General features: G+C 37.4%; 2 protein-coding genes across 2 annotated transcripts; one reads left to right on the forward strand and one right to left on the reverse strand.

Moving 5' to 3' along the window:
• Positions 1-366: 366 nt before the first annotated feature.
• LOC4334866 (DIBOA-glucoside dioxygenase BX6) lies at positions 367-1646 on the forward strand. Its single transcript, XM_015772953.3, has one exon. The coding sequence runs from the start codon at positions 416-418 to the stop codon at positions 1523-1525; it is 1110 nt and encodes a 369-aa protein (XP_015628439.1). The 5' UTR covers positions 367-415; the 3' UTR covers positions 1526-1646.
• LOC4334867 (myosin-6) lies at positions 1616-18919 on the reverse strand. The gene is made up of 38 exons (XM_026024415.2): positions 18725-18919; positions 17212-17484; positions 15372-15517; positions 15123-15279; positions 14820-14878; positions 14535-14694; positions 13994-14143; positions 13770-13906; positions 13531-13677; positions 13315-13416; positions 12316-12373; positions 12108-12209; positions 11286-11323; positions 11082-11208; positions 10180-10347; positions 9968-10099; positions 9447-9556; positions 9286-9346; positions 8691-8868; positions 8377-8582; positions 8125-8244; positions 7547-7645; positions 6796-7002; positions 6275-6414; positions 6085-6193; positions 5943-5978; positions 5804-5860; positions 5537-5707; positions 5242-5391; positions 4510-4683; positions 3968-4072; positions 3819-3889; positions 3646-3745; positions 3128-3184; positions 2898-2954; positions 2716-2796; positions 2434-2552; positions 1616-2066 (listed from the first exon to the last, which is right to left on the reverse strand). The coding sequence occupies exons 1-38, from the start codon at positions 18725-18727 to the stop codon at positions 1952-1954; spliced, it is 4482 nt and encodes a 1493-aa protein (XP_025880200.2). The 5' UTR covers positions 18728-18919; the 3' UTR covers positions 1616-1951.
• Between the last annotated feature and the right edge of the window lie 3106 nt (positions 18920-22025).

Here is a 22025-nt window from a genome sequence, read left to right on the forward strand (position 1 = left end):
AGACATGGGTCTCACTATAATTTTTCTAGTTTTTAACTGAACAGTAGCTGATATGTGGGTCATATATATGGTTTTTTCTAACTTTAAGTGCCATGTTAATACCGTGTAGGTACCACATTAGTCGAAATCACACTCCAAACCTTCTTGGACCTTATTTGCACGGTTTTAGGAGTTGAGGGACACGCCATATCTGATATTGCGGTTTAGGGACGAGTATAAGTCTTGGCGATAATTGAGGGACATAAGTTAAACTTATTCCTAATAGGAAACAACATTTGGACGAAACCCGGCCCATTTCTGGCATAGCCGGCAGTCCCTCCCTTCCTTTCTACAACTACAAGTAGTAAACTGTATAATCGGTATCGCATCGAATCGATTGGATTGGATTGGATTAGTGTGTCCCTGCCTCTCTGGAATGGATAGATCAGGTCATCGATCGATGGGCAGCAGCTCCGGCTCCGACCGGCTACGCGACCTCCAGGCCTTCGACGACACAAAGGCCGGCGTGAAGGGCCTCGTCGATGCCGGCGTCACAACCATCCCCGCCATCTTCCACCACCACCCGCTGCTACTGGACGATGCGGAGGAGGATGCGGATGTTATCCCGGTGATCGATCTGCAGGCGGACGTTGACCGAGGCCATCTGGTTGGTCAGGTGAGGGCGGCCGCCCAGTGTGTGGGGTTCTTCCAGGTGGTGAACCACGGCATCCCCGGCGAGCTCCTGGAGGAGATGCTGGCGGCGGTGCGGCGGTTCAACGAGCAGCCGGCGGAGGGCAAGAAAGCCTGGTACAGCAGGGACAGCGGGCGGAGGGTGAAGTTCAACTCCAATTTCGACCTGTTCCAGTCGCCGGCCGCCAACTGGCGTGACACGCTGTTGCTGGAGCTGACGCCACGGCCGGGGCCGGCAGCGGAGGAGATCCCACCGGCGTGCAGGGGCGTGGTGGGGGAGTACGTGGAGGCGGTGCAGAGGCTGGGCGGGGCGCTGTTGGAGCTGCTGTCGGAGGCGCTGGGGCTCCCGCCGGAGTACCTCGGCGGCCTCGGTGGGGGGCTGGCTACCATGGCAGCGCACTACTACCCGCCATGCCCGGAGCCGCACCTGACGCTGGGCACCACACGCCACTCCGACCCCAGCTTCCTGACAGTGCTGCTGCAGGAGAGCAAGGGCCTGCAGGTGCTCATGAGGCAGCGCCAGCGGTGGGTGGACGTCCCTCCGGTGGCCGGCGCTCTGGTGGTCAACATCGGCGACCTCCTCCAGCTAGTGTCCAACGACCTCTTCCGAAGCGTGGAGCACCGGGTGTTGGCAACCACCGCCGCCGCGGAGCCTCGCCTCTCCGTCGCCTGCTTCTTCCGTCCCGACTACGCCTGCACCAGGGTGTACGCCCCCGTCACCACCACGCCGCCGCCACCGCTCTACAGGAGCACCACCATGCCGGAGTTCCTCTCGCATTACAGAGCCAAAGGCCTCGACGGCCGATCCGCGCTCCACCACTTCAGGATCCCTCCTCCTTCATCTCCACCACATTAATTTTTTTTCTTAATTTCTTACAGATATGCTCCGTACCTTCGGACTCGTACTACTTTAATTAATTACAGTATATATGTATGTACGTATATATATATTCACATGATGCATTCATCATATATCATCCATCGGGACTATTTGTCTGTGTGTACAAACTACAAATTACTCGTCAGCTAGTTTTAGTAGTACATATGACTCTCTCTCTCTCTATTCTATGATCCCCCTACGTGTACAGTACCTAGTAATTAAATACCTTACTTACACAAAGAAACAATGTCAGCTGCATATGATGCCTATAAAGAATGTGGGTGCACCTTACACACCACCAACCCAACCCAACCGGCCTAGAGATCGCTATACTAAAAATAACATGTTGGAAACCTACACTAATTTACAGCGATTGCTAGCTGGACCGTAATATAGTATATATCAGCTCTTCAAGAATTGGAACGCGGGGTTGTCAAGGAGTTGTTGAGGTGGAACCACATTCTGAAATTCCTTGGCATCCATTGAATCGCCTATCTCCTCCAATGATAACGGCATGCTGCATGTTAATAATCTCCAAACTAATTAATTCAACCTCCTTCGATCCACTTTTCATTTTCAGCACGGACAAAACACAACAAAATAGAACTCCCTCCGTTATTTAATATATGACGCTGTTGACTTTTTAAATATATGTTTGGCTATTCTGTCTTATTGAAAAAAAACATGTAATTTTCATTTATTTTATTGTGACTTGATTTATTGTCAAATGTTCTTTAACCATGACTTAAATTTTCTTATATTTGCAAAAAAATTTGAATAAGACAAATAATCAAACGTTTTAAAAAAAGTTAATGACATCCTGTATTAGAAAACGAAGGTAGTACTAGTAAAACTCTAGCTATATGTTATATTTGAGTACGTACCTTATCTCCTCATTTAATAAAAAGGTACCATCCGAAGCATCCTTTTCATTCATCAATGATTTCAAGGTACCATCCGAAGCATCCTTTCCATTCATCAATGTTTTCATCTCATTTAGGACCTATGTACAATCAACCAAGCATCGATGCTCGTCAAAATATTTTCAACACACCAACGACTACCTTCATGCACGTCTTATTCCTTCATCTTGAATCGTTTTGCAAAGGGTAACTCAAGTACTCAACCGGCATGCATTATATTAATTAGTTGCATCTACTGCTCACCTCTTCCGATACACTTTCAGTATTATATTTGTCATCCCAGTACTGCGTGCATATTTTGTAAAGTTGTTGAACACTCAGTGCCTGCATATATAATAATGCCAATGGGTTTAATTTCATCTTCACCTACATCCCCTTTCTTTTCTTTTTTTCATGTGAGAGTTTGGAGGGAGGGGCGGTCTTACCGTGCACAGATCATTGATTATTTCGTCGTATGAAATCCTGAACTTTTTGAAGATGACCTATAGCGCACCACAAAATACAACAAGAAACCCCATGTAAGAAGGTAGTTTTGTCTATGAAAGATCATGTGTACATCATTCAAAATCAGCCATGCATTACATCAGTTTTATTTTTTTCACATATATAATAGTAATTAATAACGCCCCACATGTTTAAGTTTGGAGTTACATACCAAGAAACCAACAGCCTGGCTTATATGCTTAAGTTCATCCCACGCAGATCCTGCATACTGTTAGTGTCTCAGTTAGGTACGACTGCACAAGGAAAAAAACTGAAAAGATACTAACAACACAATATGATTGTAATATGGAATAATTTTTATACTAACAGATAGTGTTGAATCCATATGATGCTTTCTTAAATAGATAAAATGTAAAGGTCATGCAAGACATTAGTGAACTGGTGATGATGTAATTCGAAAACCAAATTTTAGAAAAAAAAACCGAATTATTTCATTGTTTTTTTTTGCTTGGTTTTCACTTAAGTTCGGTATTGGTTCAGATCAATTAGGTTCGATGTTTGGTAATTATGATCACCCCTAATACAATATGTCAAACAATACATGCACAAATCTTTCATGTATGAATTATATAGTTGATGGCATTTAAACAAAGTACATGAGAATAATGTCATACCACAAAGTGTGTATCTTGAAAAAGAATACTAGCAAAATAACATGTTTTTGCTTACCTCTGGCTTGGCTTGTGTACACCATGCTTCCAGTTCTTGCAGCCCTTGTTTTACATATTCTCCATTGCTGAAGGAACAACACTCTCGGCGTACAAGAAGGCTAGAACATAGTACCAGGAAAATGAGAAAACATTTGGAAAAGGGAATTAAAAATCCAGACAGCAGTAAATCACCTATTGAAGAGTTGAGCGTTGATGAATGAGAATATTTGCGTAAATATCTTCCGAGCAAAAATTGATGGGACCTGAAATTTCAGCACAGTGATCAAAAATCAAGATACAACGTAACCAAATGCAATTCCGATATGCACATTAACACTTACACAATTTTCTTGTAAGGTTTTCAGGAGGTCATTCAAATGATTGACTATTGCTTGCCAATTGTTACCTTGATCTGTTAATAAACCAGCTTTGGCACTTCTTGGTGTCTTCAATATCATACAAGAATCGACATTAGACTAGGAACATAAATAACTGCTTGACATTAAGTTTAGATATATAATTAACACTCATCGAGAAAAAGGGTATACAACTATCATGAAGCTTCAAAATCTATATGACAACCTAATCAATAACCAAGAAAAACTCAAAGCACAAGTGCACAATAGTGCACATCATATAACGACATTATGATTTTCTTCAAACTTTGCGTGCAAAGGGTTCAAGCGTTCTACTAAGGGGAACAAGACAAATTTGATCGACCTAAAATCATCTTAGTACTCTAGTTCTCAACTTGCAATGCTAGCTTGCGCATCAAGATTCCAAAGAAGTATACTTATTCTCAGACCCATAATGGTACCACAAAAAATGTTTAAAATACGAAATAATTTTTAACCTGCGGATGACTCGTGATAGATGGGGTAACCTGAATAATAAGTGTGAGTACTGAAGATATATCTCTCTTCACATTATCACGGATCATTCCATATAAGCCTTCCACAAAAGCTGTAAGTTGTTGCTTAAAAAGAAATGCAGGATACTTGGCCTCAACTTGGCGCACAAGATCCATGTCAACAGTAATGTTTGAAGCACGAAATACCTGAGGATCATATAAAACCATTGGGAATAAAAGAGTCAAGATAACTTCCAAATACCCCATCCTACAACCCTTATTAAATCTTTTGAAACTAACTTGAGCAGATATTAGTTGACATACAGTTAAAAAACAATCTTGTATCATATTAGTTCTGCTGAAATTCAACACTATTTCTGAATCATAAACAATTGTTATCAAAGGAAGCATGTGGCCAAAGTTTTTTATCTGACCATTTTTTATGTTTTTAAATACCTAACTTTATCATACAAAGATTATGAGTAGATATGTGTCGTCATGATTGTTTAATTATCTTATATAGGTATACCCTTTTGTTTGAAATCAATGTCAAAGATGCAACTTGGAGTTAATGTGAAACTTGGACAAAGACCATAGTGGTTAGTTGGGGCAAAATCTAATGATCATTTATGTGGCAATCATAGAATCAAGGAAGTGCCACAAGATTCATGAACAAATGTCAAATCACTTGCGTGCCAAGGGAAAAAAGATAATTTAATCATCTAAAGTTCTAAATAAATCATCAAATAACATAATACGACATACCATTCTACCAAGAAATGACGTCTGCGTCTGTGTTCTTTTTAGCGGGGTTGTTACTGATGAGCCAACAGGTTTGAGACTCTTTTGTAGTATTATCAACAAAGATGATGAATTTGATAGCCAGTATGCAAGATCAGCGTTGCTTTCTTGTTTCTGTAATACACGTGGTATGAAGACAATAGAAATTGAGTGCAATGAACAAACATGAAAGGGTAACTTGGCTTAAGGTAACAAAATAAATAGTAAAATAAGAACACAAAGAATAAGGCTTGGAGCCCTAGCAAGAGCTTAGAAATACCTGCATTGCAGAACCAAAAATCTGAATAAGGCGATCAAAAACATTTGTTTTTTCTGCCTCAAAAGTTCTCCAATGAAGAAGACATTTGTATATAGTAACTGCAGCAACTGGCTTTCCTTCACTAAATCCAACATTTTCAACAACACAATTTATCAGTGCTTCAACACTCTCCTGTAAGGAAAAGGTAGAACTAGTCATAAGGTATTTTATTATCTTGTGATTATACTAGATGCTTTTAAACATTGAATAATAGTCACATGTACATACTTGTTGCCTTTCAATATAGGATGTCCTTCCATATTCCATTGATGTTCCATGAGGTGTCTGGAGAGATGAGTCCACTAGTTTCAAACATGAAAAGTAAATCCGAGTTACTAATTCCCAAAATAAGAATAATGTTCCATACCTGTTCATCACCAGGAAGGCTACCGTTAGCCAGATTCTGCAGTACAAATGCTCAGAACCATAAGAATGTGAACATGACAAGCACATTTCACTACTAAAATGAAACATTTAGAGGAAGAAGGGGTGTAGGTCAGGGGGATTACAGATTTTCGATGCATGTTAAGCAAAGGCATATTATCAGGTCTTGTTCTCATGGCCTGCTGCCGGAGAACATGGTTTTCTGCTTCTGTGCTATTCAGCTTTTCTTGAAGGCTGCATAGAACCATCAATATAATCATGTAACGTCAGAGAGGTTAATGACGGATATAAGTTCTATCAACGTGAAATAAGAACCTTTGCATCATGCTTTTTAACTCGTTAATTTGTGATTCTGCATCTGTAGCTTTCTTGCACCACTCATCCCTCACGTTATCTGTTTCTCCAAACTTCTGTTTCATTTCTTCAATATTTGTTTCAAGAGAGACCACTAGTGCCTGTATTAAGAGTGCCATGTTGTAATTCCATTGGAGATATTCATGTTAGGCATAGTATAGGGATTGTCATGTAGCAAACAACGTTAGCTTAATCTTGCTAAAATAACAATTATGTTACAATGAATATTGAAGTTACTAGATTAGTTTCACACAATATATTCGCATTACACATTATTATATTACTCTCGTGAATGGGAGACAATCTAAGAAATATTAATTTTATTTGTGGTCATTGTATTATTCGTGGATCATTAAAAAAGTCTAGAAGATATCATTATAACTATGAGTTGCATAGATAAAACAAAAGGATGTGCAAATGGTAATTGTCCATGGTGATTTTCATTAATTTTTCACCACTTTATTTGTTCGTATTTATAGTACCTTAAGCCTATTATTTTCAGCAGTGAGCTCATTGACTTGAGTTGTATCAACACAAATTTCTGGCACCAAAGTTTTCTCCATTTCCGCCTTAGTAGATTCCTTTTCCCTTTTTAATAATTCTTTTGTATCATTCAATTGCATTTGTAAGTCCTGCAATTGTAACTGGAGCTTCTTGTTTTCTTGTGCCTTGGCTTCTTCTACATCCGCCTGCAAATATGAATAAAAAAGCATAGGAATTACATAATCATCGAAATTTCATTTTGTGGTGTTATGCAATGCCTGATACTTTGCTATCATACTAGCATTAGTATTCTTCTTGCTGCCAAACTATCAGTATTCTTCTTGCTGCCAAACTATCTTTCCACTTCTTGTGTCTCCATCCCTTTTTATTTGTTTGACGTTGGTTAGTTCAAACAATGGGACTATGCTCTTTTCGTAATTAAAGTAAATACCATCTTTTTTTTTCACTGGAGACAACTTACTATAAATGGACAAGTGTAATCAATATTATATGTAGCACATATAATAATAGAGGCATACTGCAAATAGACATAACGTATTTGTTGGTATGTAAAGTTAGGTCAAAGCGTGCCTTAGAGATATCACACCATTTAAATGATAATTCTTTATTGATGGATAACTTTGCTTGTAGTAAAAGATAGGAAATATCATGTCACTTCTATATGCATTTGCACTATAAATAAAGATAACTTAATGGAAAAGAGTGCATGTGTTTAGTGCACTAGTTTACTCTGATGCGTTTCTCCAATTGTAGCCGCCAAGTGAGCTCCTCAACTTCCTTCTCTAGTTTACTCTTTGCAGCTTGTAGAGCACCAGTTTCCTTTGCAGCCTGAAAGCAATGCAAAAGTGGCAAGTCACACCAAAAATCAAATTGGATATTGATTTTTAGACTAGGAAGGCATAAAAGGAGTCAAATTGCATTACTCTTCGTTCAATTCTAGGAAGGCAGAAAAAGAGTGCCTGTGCAAAAATATTGATAGAAACTATGAAAGATGCAAACTAGGTTACATAATGAGTTTGTAGCAGCATTGCCGGTACTGTTAAGTTCCTTTCTACATATAACTAGCATACTTCTTTTATTCCAGTAGTATCTTGTAGTGCGCTTACCACATTAACACTAAGACATGCACTGAACAAAAAAATAGAGAAGATTTAATATTAAGAAGAAATAAAACAACAAGAACTATATAATGAAAAAAAATAGAAAGATTGATGACAAGCTACACTGGAGTTTGCAAAACAAAAGTTTCTAATGTTGTAGCTTGATGCCTAGGGGAAAGGGAGAATGGAGAAAGTAATTGCTCTTACCACTTTCAATTCTCGAAGTTCTCTTCTAGCCACTCTTCCTCTCCATGCACATTGAGTTGTTATTATGGCTTTCATCATCCTTTTGTAATTTGAGAGCACTAAGTAGCAACGACAATGACTCTGCAAGGGATGACATCATTAAATGAGTAATTTATTGACTCATAATTATCTAATTTTATGGAGTTAAAATTAAAACCTTAAAATGAAAAAAAATAATCACGATAGCTGACTAAAGTAAAACCTTGTAAATACCTGAATAATAACTGCAGCTTTTGTTTGCCGATAGAAATGGAGTTTGTGTCTAGCAGCCATACCACGTAAACCAGATTGGATAGTAGTTGACGCGGAACAAATCTCTTTATATGTTTTCCTTGCACAGTGTTTACGGTAGCATGTCTGAATTTTCAATGAAGCTGCCTCTCTACGCATAGTTTCATACCGCCATCTTGCGATTGTACCTTCGACAATTGAAGGATAGAAGTCACTCTCTCTCTCCTTAAAGCCAATTTCATGGGGGAAAGAAATAGTGTTTGTATGTAAAATAATATATATAAATATATATGTACCCCTGCATACTGCCTGGAGTTGTGTAGCAAAATGTTGCAACATGACATATTTTTTACGAGCCACATGCGATCGAACTTTGGTTTGTATCTTTTTAGCTGATAGTCCCAAAATCTCAGTTCTGAGAGCATCTAATTCAGCCATTTGACCTGCACGGAGGAACACTTTTGTTTTCCCTATCTGTAAATTTGAAATCAGAAAAAGTGAGGTAGATCATAGATTAGCAAAATGATATACCAACTTTTGTTAACACACTATTTTATAAGTGTGTGTGTATATATATATATAAAGGTTATGGGAACCCTTGTATTTTCCAACATTAGTGCATTTCAATATCCTTTTGATTTATATCAGGCAAAGATGATGGGAAAAAAACTATTATATGAAACAAACTACAACTGCTAAATGGCAGAGAGGAGTGGCCTCGTAAACAAAAATGCACATTATATCATGGAAATTGATTTGTTTGATAGCATCAGGTTACTGTTTTCATGGAATAAAATAATGACAGGCTGAAGAAATGAAAAGAATTTACTCATGATTTAATTAGTTATAACTTTTTTTAGGGGAATTAGTTCTAAATTTTAAAATAATTACCTGATAGCCTGTAAGATTGGCTTTCCCAAGAAGCATCTTAGTAGCAGCTACTTCATCATGACTGCCAACAAACACATTAGTATTGGTGAAAAGATTAGCATAAATATAGGAGAGAAAAAATCCCGTAAAAATGAGAAAAAACTAAACAAACATTAATTTACCTTCGACCTAGAACTTTGGGTTGCAAAATACCAAAGCGATTAATGAATTCAAAAAATGTCCGCCTCGTAGGGTATCCTAAACAACTTATCCTTATTGCTTCTAAAACTCCCTGATAAAAAAATCAATTTTATGAACTTAAAAATGGTGAAATTGCACCTTTTCTGCATGTAAACTATACAGAAGGAAAAATGTTTAAGAATAGGTAGTAAACTGTCTAAATTGAAGTGACATGTAGGTTACTGTTTGATTCCAAGAAGATTTCACACACACGCGCGCGCGCACACACACATGTAAAAGAATAGTATCATGTTCTAGTTTATCCGGCCCGCCTAAGATGTATCAAAATAACTAAATAAGTTGCCCTTATCTATGCACAAGGTTAGCAAATTGTCCAACAATGTGGGGGGGGGGTGTAAACATGCATATTAGTTAACAGTGGTGGCCAACATAATCAAATTTCAGGTTAGCATGTTCACTTGAGTATTCATGAATATAAATAAATTGAATCGCAAGATCTCACCCCACATCGAAGTTGCTGGAGAACATTACTGTTCTCAAATATTGCTGGCTTGAGAACATTATTGGGTTTTATGCAACGGATGTAGTGTGGTTCTATAGCACTTAGAGTTTCCAACAAAGATTGTAGTTGTTGCTGTGAGATCACGCGATCAAGGGAGTAAATGGTTATGCATAATATGATGGAAAGGCAAGAGAAAACAAACATCGTTTTACCTTGAAACTTGATCCTATTGAAGAAAATTTAGTTGATTTTGTTGATTCTTCACAAGGTGGAAAAAGACTTGAAACAAAAGAACATTTTGAAGCATTTAGCAAGATTTGGTGTTCATTTACAGCATAATCTATATTTTTATCTAGGAAAAGATCTGTTTGATAAGTGACCTGCAATAAAAGAAGATACATATTTAGAACATGCATGACGCGCATTTACCGTGTAAATAGCCAATCCAAGCCAAATGCTAACAAACGTCCCTCTTGGATCTTGGAAAAATTTTACTAACTCCAGGAGTCCAAGACCAAGTAAAAAGTAAATCAAGAATAAACATCGGCAAATTAGTAGGCAATATTTCAAGCCTTCTAACAATGATGGGTCCTTACAGCGATGGCAAGAACCAATGCATGTTTCGAACAAGCATATAATAGGCATGTTGTTGTTAATCAGCTATAAATATGCACCAATTTCTATTATACACAATAGTCAATAAGTTTTTATTGAAGAAACACGGTAATTAATAATTCAGAAATAACATAAGAGCATGGTAAGAAGAAACCTTGTATAGTTCTGGAATGAATTCTACTGTAATTCACATACAGGATGTTAGCCATGAGTATCATCTTGGCATATGAAAACTGGGAATTACTAGGAGGTAGATAATTGAGTATGAGGTGTGTTGGAAATGATCTTGCCATGGTATCATCTAAGTTAGCAAGTAGACTATTTTTTATCGCCGTTTCATTCTTATGTGTATAGTTGAGATTCATGAGTACATGCATCACAATGCAAAGTCTAGTTATGCCATACAAACACCATGATTCCAGATAACCTGATACCGCTGTGAAAACATAACACAAAACAATTTCATTATCTAAATGTACATCACAAATATGTTACCTACATTTCCAGCATAATGATGAATTGTGAAATCAGATCGTGAAAATTTTGGTTTACTGAAGTGAGGGTTGTCTTTAAATTTTTGATATAGCTTCTCAGCAAATGTTTCATGGGTCGAATTCCGCAACATGCTGAGGCACAAGAGAAGAAAAATGTTTAGATTTGGGATTACAGGAAACAAAATCAGAAGTTTACTATTTGTATATACCATGTCTCATCCAGTAGAGCAATTATCCCTCCCGGTTTCTACATCAAATAAAATAGAAACAAAAAATAAGTTTTCATAACATGAATTGTCTCAGAAAATATAGCTCGTAAATATTATCCATTTTAATAGATAACACAATAGGAACCTCTCATACTGTTTTTGGGTTAAAAAAGTTACATAACATGGGTAAACCAAATAATGGATCAACAATTGCAATTTTTTCAATATCTAAACAACATACAAGACCTATAAGTGTGCATGAACCAAAATCAAGTAGGCTATAAAAATGTATTGCTTGAGAAAATAAAATAAAAAGCAATAGAAATAGGGATACAGGCGGGCCAACCAGCGTACCCGCTTATAGGCAAAATTAGTACGTAACCCGCGGATTGACTTGCGGGTTATCTACTAATTTGACATATAAATGAATTTATGGGTCTATCCACTTGCATCTCTAGGTGCGCAAGCTGAGCCACGATGTGGAAACTAGCGGGTTACCACTTATTTGACACATAAGTAGGTTCGTGGGTCGAAGGTACGCTATTAAGTGAAATGCAAATATGGCATGCAAGAAGTTATAGAACATAATTATTAGAATCCACAAAGCAAGCTGCTATAAAAGTTTAATTACTAACCATCATTAACGACATGTAACTTGTCATCTTCCTAGTTATAGTGAAAGAGATATAATAAATTCAAAGTACTCAATGCTTTCATTAGATTACAACTGTAATGTCTTGCTTAATGGTTACCACAATTTTGATGATAGGCACCAAAATTGATCATAAAAATGGTATTAAATAAGACTCTAAATTTATTTACCTTCTCAATGAGATCAAGAATTTCTTGGTTATCTACAAATTGGATGTAACTCCAATCAATTTCTTCTTTTGTATATTCTTCTTGTTCCATCTTAAACACATGCTGTTAATGAAAGATGTGTTGATTAGAGAACTCAAAGTTAAAGTGGTTGAATAACCTAAATCAAACAAAATGTAGAACTTTCAGTGGAGTATTTCCAGTTTATAACCTGGTTAAAATGTTGTTGAAGCTTCTCATTGGTTAGATTGATACAGAATTGCTCAAAGCTGCATAATATTAAAAAAATGTCAGCTTACAAGAGGTATCTTCTTTCAAATTTGACACATAAGCAGATGATTATTCATTCACAAGTTGCTAAAACTCACCTTCAACCAGTTAGGGCATCTACACTAAGCCCATAAGTAAAATATGCCAAATTAGAGCTATTTTTTATTCAGGTAGCAAATTTGTTTCCCTCTTGTTTCTGACAATGCTTCATTATGATGACAACTGCGATACCCTAGTCTAGTTTGTCTCACGAAGGCCTAATGCAGGGATTAGTCCCATATGGCTACTTGTGTCTACTTTACTAGCATATATTTGCTTAGCAAATCATCTAGGTTGCTACAAGTTAAACAACCCTCATGATTCCAACCACTACGTATCACTACAAAGTGAACTGTTTACATTCTTATCTAGACCGTAGCACTTAGCATTATGTTCTACTGTCAACAAACAAGGTGATGTTTCACTAACAGAAGGAACACCTTGAAGCATTTTTCATTCGACATAAGGGAATGTTTGGCTGTTTGCCTTTTTCAAAAGAAAAATATGACAATATCTACAACAACACTTCATGTAGAGTGCACATTGTCTCCCATCGCAACTTCACCAACTTGTACCAAGTATACAGTGATCTAACCATTTAAGCAATCAATACTTAGGTCACTTTGTACTCATGTTTTTATTTGTGTGCGTGCGCGCGCAAACACATATTTGTAGGCCCCAGAAATTTTGTTACTAGCTGTACAAGTGTCCGACCCACAATATTTGAAAATTCGATACATAAACTTTGATTAGTTCCACCCAACCCATACTCAGGCATACTTCATATTGGGTACATATGCAAATGGTAAAGCCCATCTACCAAGAGTCCTCTATATGTAAGGTCTAAATGTATTTTGGACATAAATAGTAGATTAAATGCAAAAGCATACCAGTTAAGCACCTGTTTGTCTTGAAACTTTCAAAACCATAAATGTCCAGTACACCAATCAAAATCTTTGAATCGGGATCTTGACCAATTGAACTATTGATTTTATTTACAAGCCTGTAGTAGTGAAAATACAATAGTTAACAATAATTATAACTTATTACTGTCTGTACCATGTATTATACAAGGCAGCAGAAAAATATTTCCCAAAATGATTGCTTGTAAACTTACCAATCAAACAAACGTGAATAAACAATCCTAGATAATGCATCTCTACTAAGAGCTGCAGCTCGTGGATCTAAATTTTTTGTGATACTCTCCCCACGTGTTGCCATAACACGCTTACACAATGATTCCTCGAGACCCTTTTCATCACACCTGTAAAATGTAGCCAATCCATGTCCAAGTAAGGGATGGAAGTAGGAAATTTTGGGTAAACCTCTAAACTAAAACAGTGAAGAAATAAATACATGAAAAGTTCAGCTGCTGTCCTAAGATGGAATTGGGATTTCTCATCCTTAGGCATAGAAGAATCTGCTTCGCTTCCTTCTGCAAACTCCACATTTCCCAAATGAAGAATAGCAGCTACAACTCTGAATATCGCATCCTAAGACATGGAAATATATGTTGAATGTAATGTTGCCCCTCTACTCCCGATGTACTAAATTGATTGCTGGTAAAACCTTGGTCATACCTGTTCATCAGAACTAATACCCACAATACTCATAGCCCTTCTGGTATCCGTGTATTCTTTGGAGTCATCCAACCCATCAAGTTCAATACAATTAGATTGATTAAGATAGTGAAATGTTTTGGCTTCTCCCAATTTATATTTCTTGCAATCCTGATCAACATTCACATATCAAAGCTATAGGTAAACAAGTTATAAGTCAAAAGGACTAAAAACAAAACAATGATCAAATTGTGCAAGGTAAAATCAAAATTAGCCATTTTGTAAGCTTGATAGAATTAGAAGATGAAAATTTGAAGGTGAAATTTTTATTCAGGGAAGAAATAGTGTACATATTTTACCTCGTAGTAGTTAGCCACTATACGTTTCAAACCTTTGAGATGCTCACAAGCTTCTTTTTATATTTACCATGAGAAATAGGACCCACATGACATGTTTTCATTACAAACCCACAGTAAAAATCTAACTATAAAATCTGGTAGTTCCAAAATTGTGGGTGCAACAAAAATTTAGGAATAAAAGGTTGTATTGACGAGGCTTTTACCTCTGAAGGTGCAGCACATAGCATGTAAAAGCAGTGATAGTTTCTTTCTGGGTCAGATATTTGACAAACACGTGACCTTTCTAGAAGATAAGTCCTTATGGCAGCTCCTGAAATCTTCCCATTGTCATCAAATTGAATCTCAACAAATTTGCCAAAACGACTGCAAAACCACGAACATGTGAAAACCAAATTGTTAGAGAGAGATATGGAAAGGTTCAAAGATAAATTAATAACCACCTTAGAAAAGTGAAGGACTATTATTGTGTTGTATTTTGTTGTGTTTACCTTGAATTGTTGTTCCTGACTGTTTTTGCATTGCCAAATGCCTCAAGAACAGGGTTGGACTGTGTCACCCAAATAGATATGTTAGAAACATATATGAATGGTACACTACTGTTTCTTAGCCCTGAAAGGAGAATATCTTTGATGGTAGGCATATAAATGTTACTAATGTGAAGTGTCTAACCACTAATGAGAGTGAATGTTAAAATGAAATTAATTAAGGGATGACTTTTGTATGGTGTTTCTACTGTCAGCACCCCCACCTCCCCACCCACACCAAAAAAAGTGGAGTGGCACGAAACGTACCTCCAGAATTTGTTGCTGCACTGACCTCCCTTCAGCCTGAGCTTTGCCACCCATAAATGCAAGATACTGCATAAGCATTTTAGTGCTTTCTGTCTTGCCAGCTCCACTCTCTCCACTTACTAAAATTGCTTGGCTGATACGATTATTGATCATAAGTCTAGACAGGAAACAAGAGGGGCACTTGAGTATGATCCATATATATGTGACATATAATAAGGCACCATAATGTGAGAGAGGAGGAAAACCCACCTATACGAACGATCTGCGATAGCAAATGGATGGGGACCCAGCTCACCAAATTCAGCTCCTTTGTAAATTCCCATCATGTGATTGTTGTAGAGGTGAGGAAGCCTTTGAAATGGATTGACAGCTATTAAAATATTCCCAGTATAAGTCTGAAAGAAGAGCTTAAATGCATTAGGGAAGCTACAAGAAAATGAATATCATTTGAGAAAATTATATTGGTAGCAAGCATAGGTAAACACCAAGTAGCAGACCCCCCCCCTCCCCCACTCCAAAAAAAAAAAACCGAATTCGTCATTGTTGGGCCTAACAGTGTGAGTTTAGACAAGATTAGCCCCCTACCTAAAAAATAGCTTCTTCTTCTTCCACTCAGAGCATTGGCAGCATTGGTCCTCGACGTGGGTACGGGATGGATGAGGCAGAGATGGCAGTGGAGGCATGGGACAGGGGGGGGGGCATGGATGCATGGTTGGTTTTGTCCTGCCTTATCTACCATTTCTGATTTGAATCCGCCATGAACTCGAAGATCTGGAGACCTCCCGCCCGCAGATGATGACGACACTTGGGCGATGAGGGTGGGGTAGTTTGGAAAAGCAAGCCATCACATGCATTTCTAGTTCGCTGCCGTCACAACGTGCTCCCCGTCGGCGCAGTCGCATTTGTGAGAGAGGAATGGGAGCTGGGAATGCAGATCCTGAGAAAAAAAATTGCTCAACCATGCAGCACATTGATGAACCAATCATCGACAGTGTCAAGAGGAAAAGGAATAATGGGCTGCCCATGGAGAGGCGGTGGCCAACAGTGCCACCAAGGAAGGGAGGCAGGTGATGGAGGAATGAAAATATGGGGGGGGGGGAGAATTCCAACATAATTTGGCTAATCTGCTTCTACTCCATCTGGTCAAATAATTCTTGATGTTTTGGACAAAGATTGAGGTCAAACAATTAGTACTTCAACTATCAATAATTTTTTAAAACATTTAATTTGGAGACACTAGAACACGATGTATAGATTAGTCCCTAAAAGTACTTTAGTGCAATGAAACATTTACTTATTTTTATAAAATATATTATAATTGAAAATCATAATCAAAGAGAAGTTTTGGAGACCATGCAGCTGTCCAAAACATCAAGAATTATGGAACCATAAGGAGAACTAACCAAACCAGCACATCCAAGATGATTAGCACACAACATGCATAAACAATTTTCTATAAGGACATCCCAGCACTCACAAGGGTAAAGAGTTTTTTTCTAAAGTATATATAACCACTTCATAATACGAAACAAAGCTACTTATATATTAGGGCAAAATAAATAGATAACTCAAGTAAAGTTTTTTTTTATCTTATTGGATTTTTTTATTAAGTCAATGATAATATTTGATATGGGTTAGTTTCGATTGAGCTGATTATTTTAGTGGTGCTAACACCAAAATATGGTAGTGTAGAATTTGTATCAAGGCCCTGTTCGAATCTACAACAAAAGTTGGGTAAACTGGCACGCTTTTCAAACTGCTAAACGGTGTGTTTTGTGCGAAAACTTTCTATATGAAAGTTGTTCTAAAATATCAGATTAATCCAATTCCAAGTTTGTAATAATTAAAACTCAATTAATCACACGTTATTACCACCTCGTTTTGCGTAAAACACTTAATCTTTATCTTCATCTTCATCTTCAGGAGATTCAAACACCAGCTTAGTATAGGTCCTTTTTTCTTTTTCTTTTTTTAAAGCAATGTCGAGACAAACAATGTTCATGGAAGAAGTTATAAAAATAAGCGAAAGTGTTTTCATTGGATACAATAATAATAAAGCTAAAGATGATATGTTGGGAGCTCAACTTACATATATTTCATTGAGTGCATATCTGGACTTTAGATTTTGGAGTACTCCTGGCTCATGCAAATAAGCTAGCCTTGTCATATCCTCCACACCACCTCGGGGAGATTCTGTATCCTTAGGATAGGCACTTCCCACATTAATGGTGACCTTCTTGCCAGAAGTGCAGTTTACTACGAGATCATTTTCATTGATCTCCTCTACCAGGCCATCCATCCAAGCCTCATCTGGGTCCTCGACCCAGACATGAGATCCCACAACGAAACGACTCTTGGAAGCCTGTAATGTAGTTTAAAAAAATATTAGATGGAGTATTTGGAGCCGATTTCATATAGAGAAAGAGGAGTAACGATCACACACAAAGGCATAGGTATTTGTACACAGTCCTACTTGTCTACTTAGATACTACAACTAATTCAATTTACTTAAAAAAAGTGAAATTGGTGGAGTGTTAAAATGGCATCACAATGTTCTGTGCATAGATTTGAGGATAATTCAGTGAGTGCTAAATAAAAATAAAAAGTATATCATATATATTCGCTATAATATATGCTAGCATGAGCCCATGCGCTCTCTCTCTCTCTCTCTCTCTCTCTCTCTGCACAAACTATTATGTTGATTAATTGCATTTGGACATCTTCAAACATATAGAAGACATGAAGAGGGTTTAGGCTGGAAAAATAAAGATGTAATGCATTCTCATAAATTTGTTTTGATATGTATATAAAAGGAAGAGAAAAGGAAGGAAAGAAATGGGTACCATTACGCGTGACGAAACAATCAAAGACTAGGATAGAGAGGATCAGCACAGCCCGACAATGCAATGTGATGCCAATTTGCCGAGCATTGTAAATACTGAGTTGGCATCCTAACTGAAATCTGAGTGAATTTCCCCCTTGATCGTAGTGTCGTCTTGGAGCAAATTGAGGGCCTTAATTGGCTTTCATTATGAGATCTAGTGGGCTTCTGGAGTTTACTTTTTTTAGCAATGATTCATGACAGGATAACAGGAGGAGTAAGTGGTGGAGGGAGAGGAGGCGGCACATTGAGAAATTTGATTGGTTCATGATGTTTACCTTTTTTTAGTAGTGTTTGTGTAGAGAGTACAATGAGAAGGAGGAGGAGGCGGAGGAGGTATCAGCTAGAAAATGCATCCTAAGATTTGATTGGCTTGTCTCCATAAAAAAGAGAGATATGATTGACTTACATTTATACTTGAATAACTAAGGAGAAACAATTCTATTTGCATTTTGTATATTATGTTATAAATAACTCATTGCACACATGTGCATCATAAAGTGTTAATGCACATACATGAATTTTTGTGGTACAAATTGTTATACATAGCGTAATAAATGCATTCGACTCATATGCATTATTTGTCAAATATTTTTTGTCTAACAATATGTGGAATGTTCAACAGAAGTCAAGGTAACACCATGTTAGAAAAGAAAGATGCTATGCAATAATAAGTTTTGATATTCAAAGAAACAAGAACAATAAGGAAACAAGCTATTACCATTGCGTAGGATGGAATTATCGAGCCAAAATTGTAGACATCAATTCTATCCCATGATGCAATCGATACCACCAACTTATGTCTGTAATATTTGGGAACACGGTGATGATCAAGAAAGCCAAGAAAGAGGGTGATAAATTATAGCTAAATCTCACGATCTGGCATTGCCCTCGATCGTATGAAAACACCAAATGGAGGCCCCTAACTTGTGATGTATACTTAATTTTGGAGAGAATATGAGGAGCAACTCGGCGATGGAAAGAGGAGGGGTGGCAATGTGACCAAGCGTCAAGAGCTTTGATTGGCCTATGTTCTTTACTTTTTTTAGCCTAGTGAAGATAAAAGGACATGGAAGTATTGCATGTAGAAGGTGTATATGTCAACAAGGGAACACACATCAATCCCCAACAACTTAAAAACACATTTACACACACACTAGGGTCATTTAACTCTCCCTTTTATAGCGGCCCTTCTTGTGTGAAAAGAAAGAATAACATAAATGTAATAAAAAAAATATATATCTCATTCCAATTCTAGCCACCACAATTTAGCTCAACCATCACTAAGTGGTCTGCCTCCTATTATATTGCCATCATCAAGCCTATTAATTAACACCATGGTGGCATTATATCGTTTATTATCTCTATCTTAACCTAGCTAGCTCCTGTATCATTCGCGGGTGACCTCGTCTACAACCAATATTGTCTTTTGTAGATTCAAAGTTTTCTACTCTGTTTATAATTAAAGCTACTAATGTGACTTTGAAATCATATACCTAGCTAATCTTAAGCCACAGGTAAAATGCCATGGAAGCCAAAACAAAGGTATACTCCCTTTGTCCGAAAACAAGTTCATTTTTGTACACGAATCTAGGCATAACTTTTGTTGCTACTCGAGGGCGAAATAGATTTTGGAATTTATTGACCTTTTCTAGAAAAGGTACCGTCAATAAGCTCATCTGAATAGAAACCATTAAGAGAATGTCCAATAACTTATTTAGGTCCTGTCAGGAGTATTTGAAACATGGGAAAGAAGTACCACTCGAGTAATATTAATATTTTCAGAGAAGTTGCAACGGATCTAGATCCATGTATAAAAGCTAACATATTTGGGGACAGAAAAAGTATAATATTGTGTTTACAATAATGAGTAATATATATGTTCAATTAAAAAAAGATAAATATATTCATCGGATATGCTGATAGGCACAAGTGCTTCAATCCTACTAACCTAGATGGACTGCAGTTTTACACTATTTATGTCTAATGTTTGACTGTTTGTTTTATTTGATTTTTTTTATGATTAGTATCTTTGTTTGAATTTTATAACTTTGAATTTATTACCCTAGAAAAAAAAAGAAAAACCTAACCCTTTGAATCTTTAGTTTTCTGGTAGAAATTATCTTGTTGCGATCCTATGAATCAATTCAATTAAAACCTTAGATTCATACTAGAGCCACAATGATTGAGTCTCAAGCTAAACAAAAGGCAAGGTTCTTCGAATAAGAACCGGCACATTAGCATGGCGTAATCCTCCTGGTTGAATCGGACTCCATGGGGCTGTGGGCTTCAACGCGGTAGACGTTTTGTTCCGAATTTTTCTGGAGCAAACCTCCGACCCAACGATACAATGACTCCCTTTTCAAATCCTACAGCAGCAGCCCGGGCTCTTCGCGCCTTCTGCCTTACGTTAAAACACCTCGTTCTTAAATCTTACGTATATACATAATTGGGTCATATATTTGATCCCGCCGAGATATCTTTGTTTGGTAGATAATTTTCTCTTTAAGATTGCCACATCTCTTTTTGGGAGATGGTTGAATTTTTCCATCTTTTCTTCTGCTCTTAAGTCTCTAAATTGAGAAAGTCTAGTTTTAGTAATCGATGCAAAGCTTCCACATAATTTCCCTCGGATTGAGCCAACATCCGTTACGGTCGTTCGTTCTATTCAAAAAAATCTATGTTCCAAAACCGTACATGATTTTGTTGCTACTAGAAAAAATACTCATGCGTTGCAACATGCAAAGATGTTTTTTCAGTGATACAACAACTATTAGGAGGTGAGAAATAAATTGAAACATTAGAATTGCTATACATTATAGCTGAAAAAGTTAATGACAATTCTTTTTTAAGGCCAAAAGCTCATTCTTTCCTTCCATTTCAGCCCTAGCTCAGTTCTACCTCCCTCCACTTGCCCTGCCTCACTTCGGCCATGCCCACAAGTGGAGCCACAGGCCCTGCTCGCATAGCCGACTACCGTCTTTAACATCCGGAAGACCGGAAGATAGTCCCGTGCCCGTATGCCGGAGCCGATACTCCCCATCAAATCCGACTGAATCTTTCTCGAACTCCGAAAATATTGAGGGCTTTTATTCCCCTCGATCTCCTATTTTCGTTTTCTCAAAATCGAAGCAAATCCACAAAACTCGTGATAAAAACGACCAGGGAAGCTCGCCGGCCGGCCATCATCAACAAATGAGATTAAATCCAGCAAATTAAAGTCGAATTGAAAGTGGAAATCATGAGGAAAATAATGGGGGAGGGGGTGAGAAATTGATTTTTGCAATTAATTTGAGAAACGCACGGGGATACATATTGACGTTGCGGCGGCGCTAGGGTTTGGCCTGCGGTGGCGGGATCGAACATGAAAACCCAGCGATGGGAAAAAATAGGATGACAAAAATACCAAATCATTATAAGGCAAAAAAAACAGCGAACAAAATTCAGAAGGAGAAAAAACCGACAACGTAATCGGGAAAAAATAGAAAAAAAAGACCAAAAACTACTGGAAGCTTCACATTTTTAATTAGGTACGGATTAGATAATAAAAACACGAATAATACTTTATGTGTGACTATTTTTTAAATTTTTCTATAATTTTTTTAAATAAGATGGACGGTGAAATGTTGGAAAAAAAAACCACAACTACACTTATAGGAGTAGTAGCGGCGTGTTTGGCAACTCGAGCAAAGGGGATTAGGAGTTTATTGATGATGAGATTAAGATAGAAATTTGATTTTTTAATCCCAATATCATAGAAATTTGATTTTTTAATCTCAATATCTTGTTTGGTAAAGGCGAGGGAAATTGATAGGGAGTTTAGTTGGAGATTAAGTCATTAATGAAAACGGATGGTTGTGATTTGTTTAGGTCGAGTAAAGGAGGAATTCCTTCCCAATTATCACCCCATACCTAGGTATTGGAAAGGAGAGAGTTTCTTCTCCAATTCCTTATCTCCATCCTATTAAAATTTTATAATTTCTAAATCTAAATTAAACAAAACAGTTAATAGTCTTATCCCT

The sequence above is a fragment of the Oryza sativa genome, chromosome 3, assembly GCF_034140825.1.
Source record: "Oryza sativa Japonica Group chromosome 3, ASM3414082v1".
Classification (NCBI taxonomy): Eukaryota; Viridiplantae; Streptophyta; class Magnoliopsida; order Poales; family Poaceae; genus Oryza; species Oryza sativa.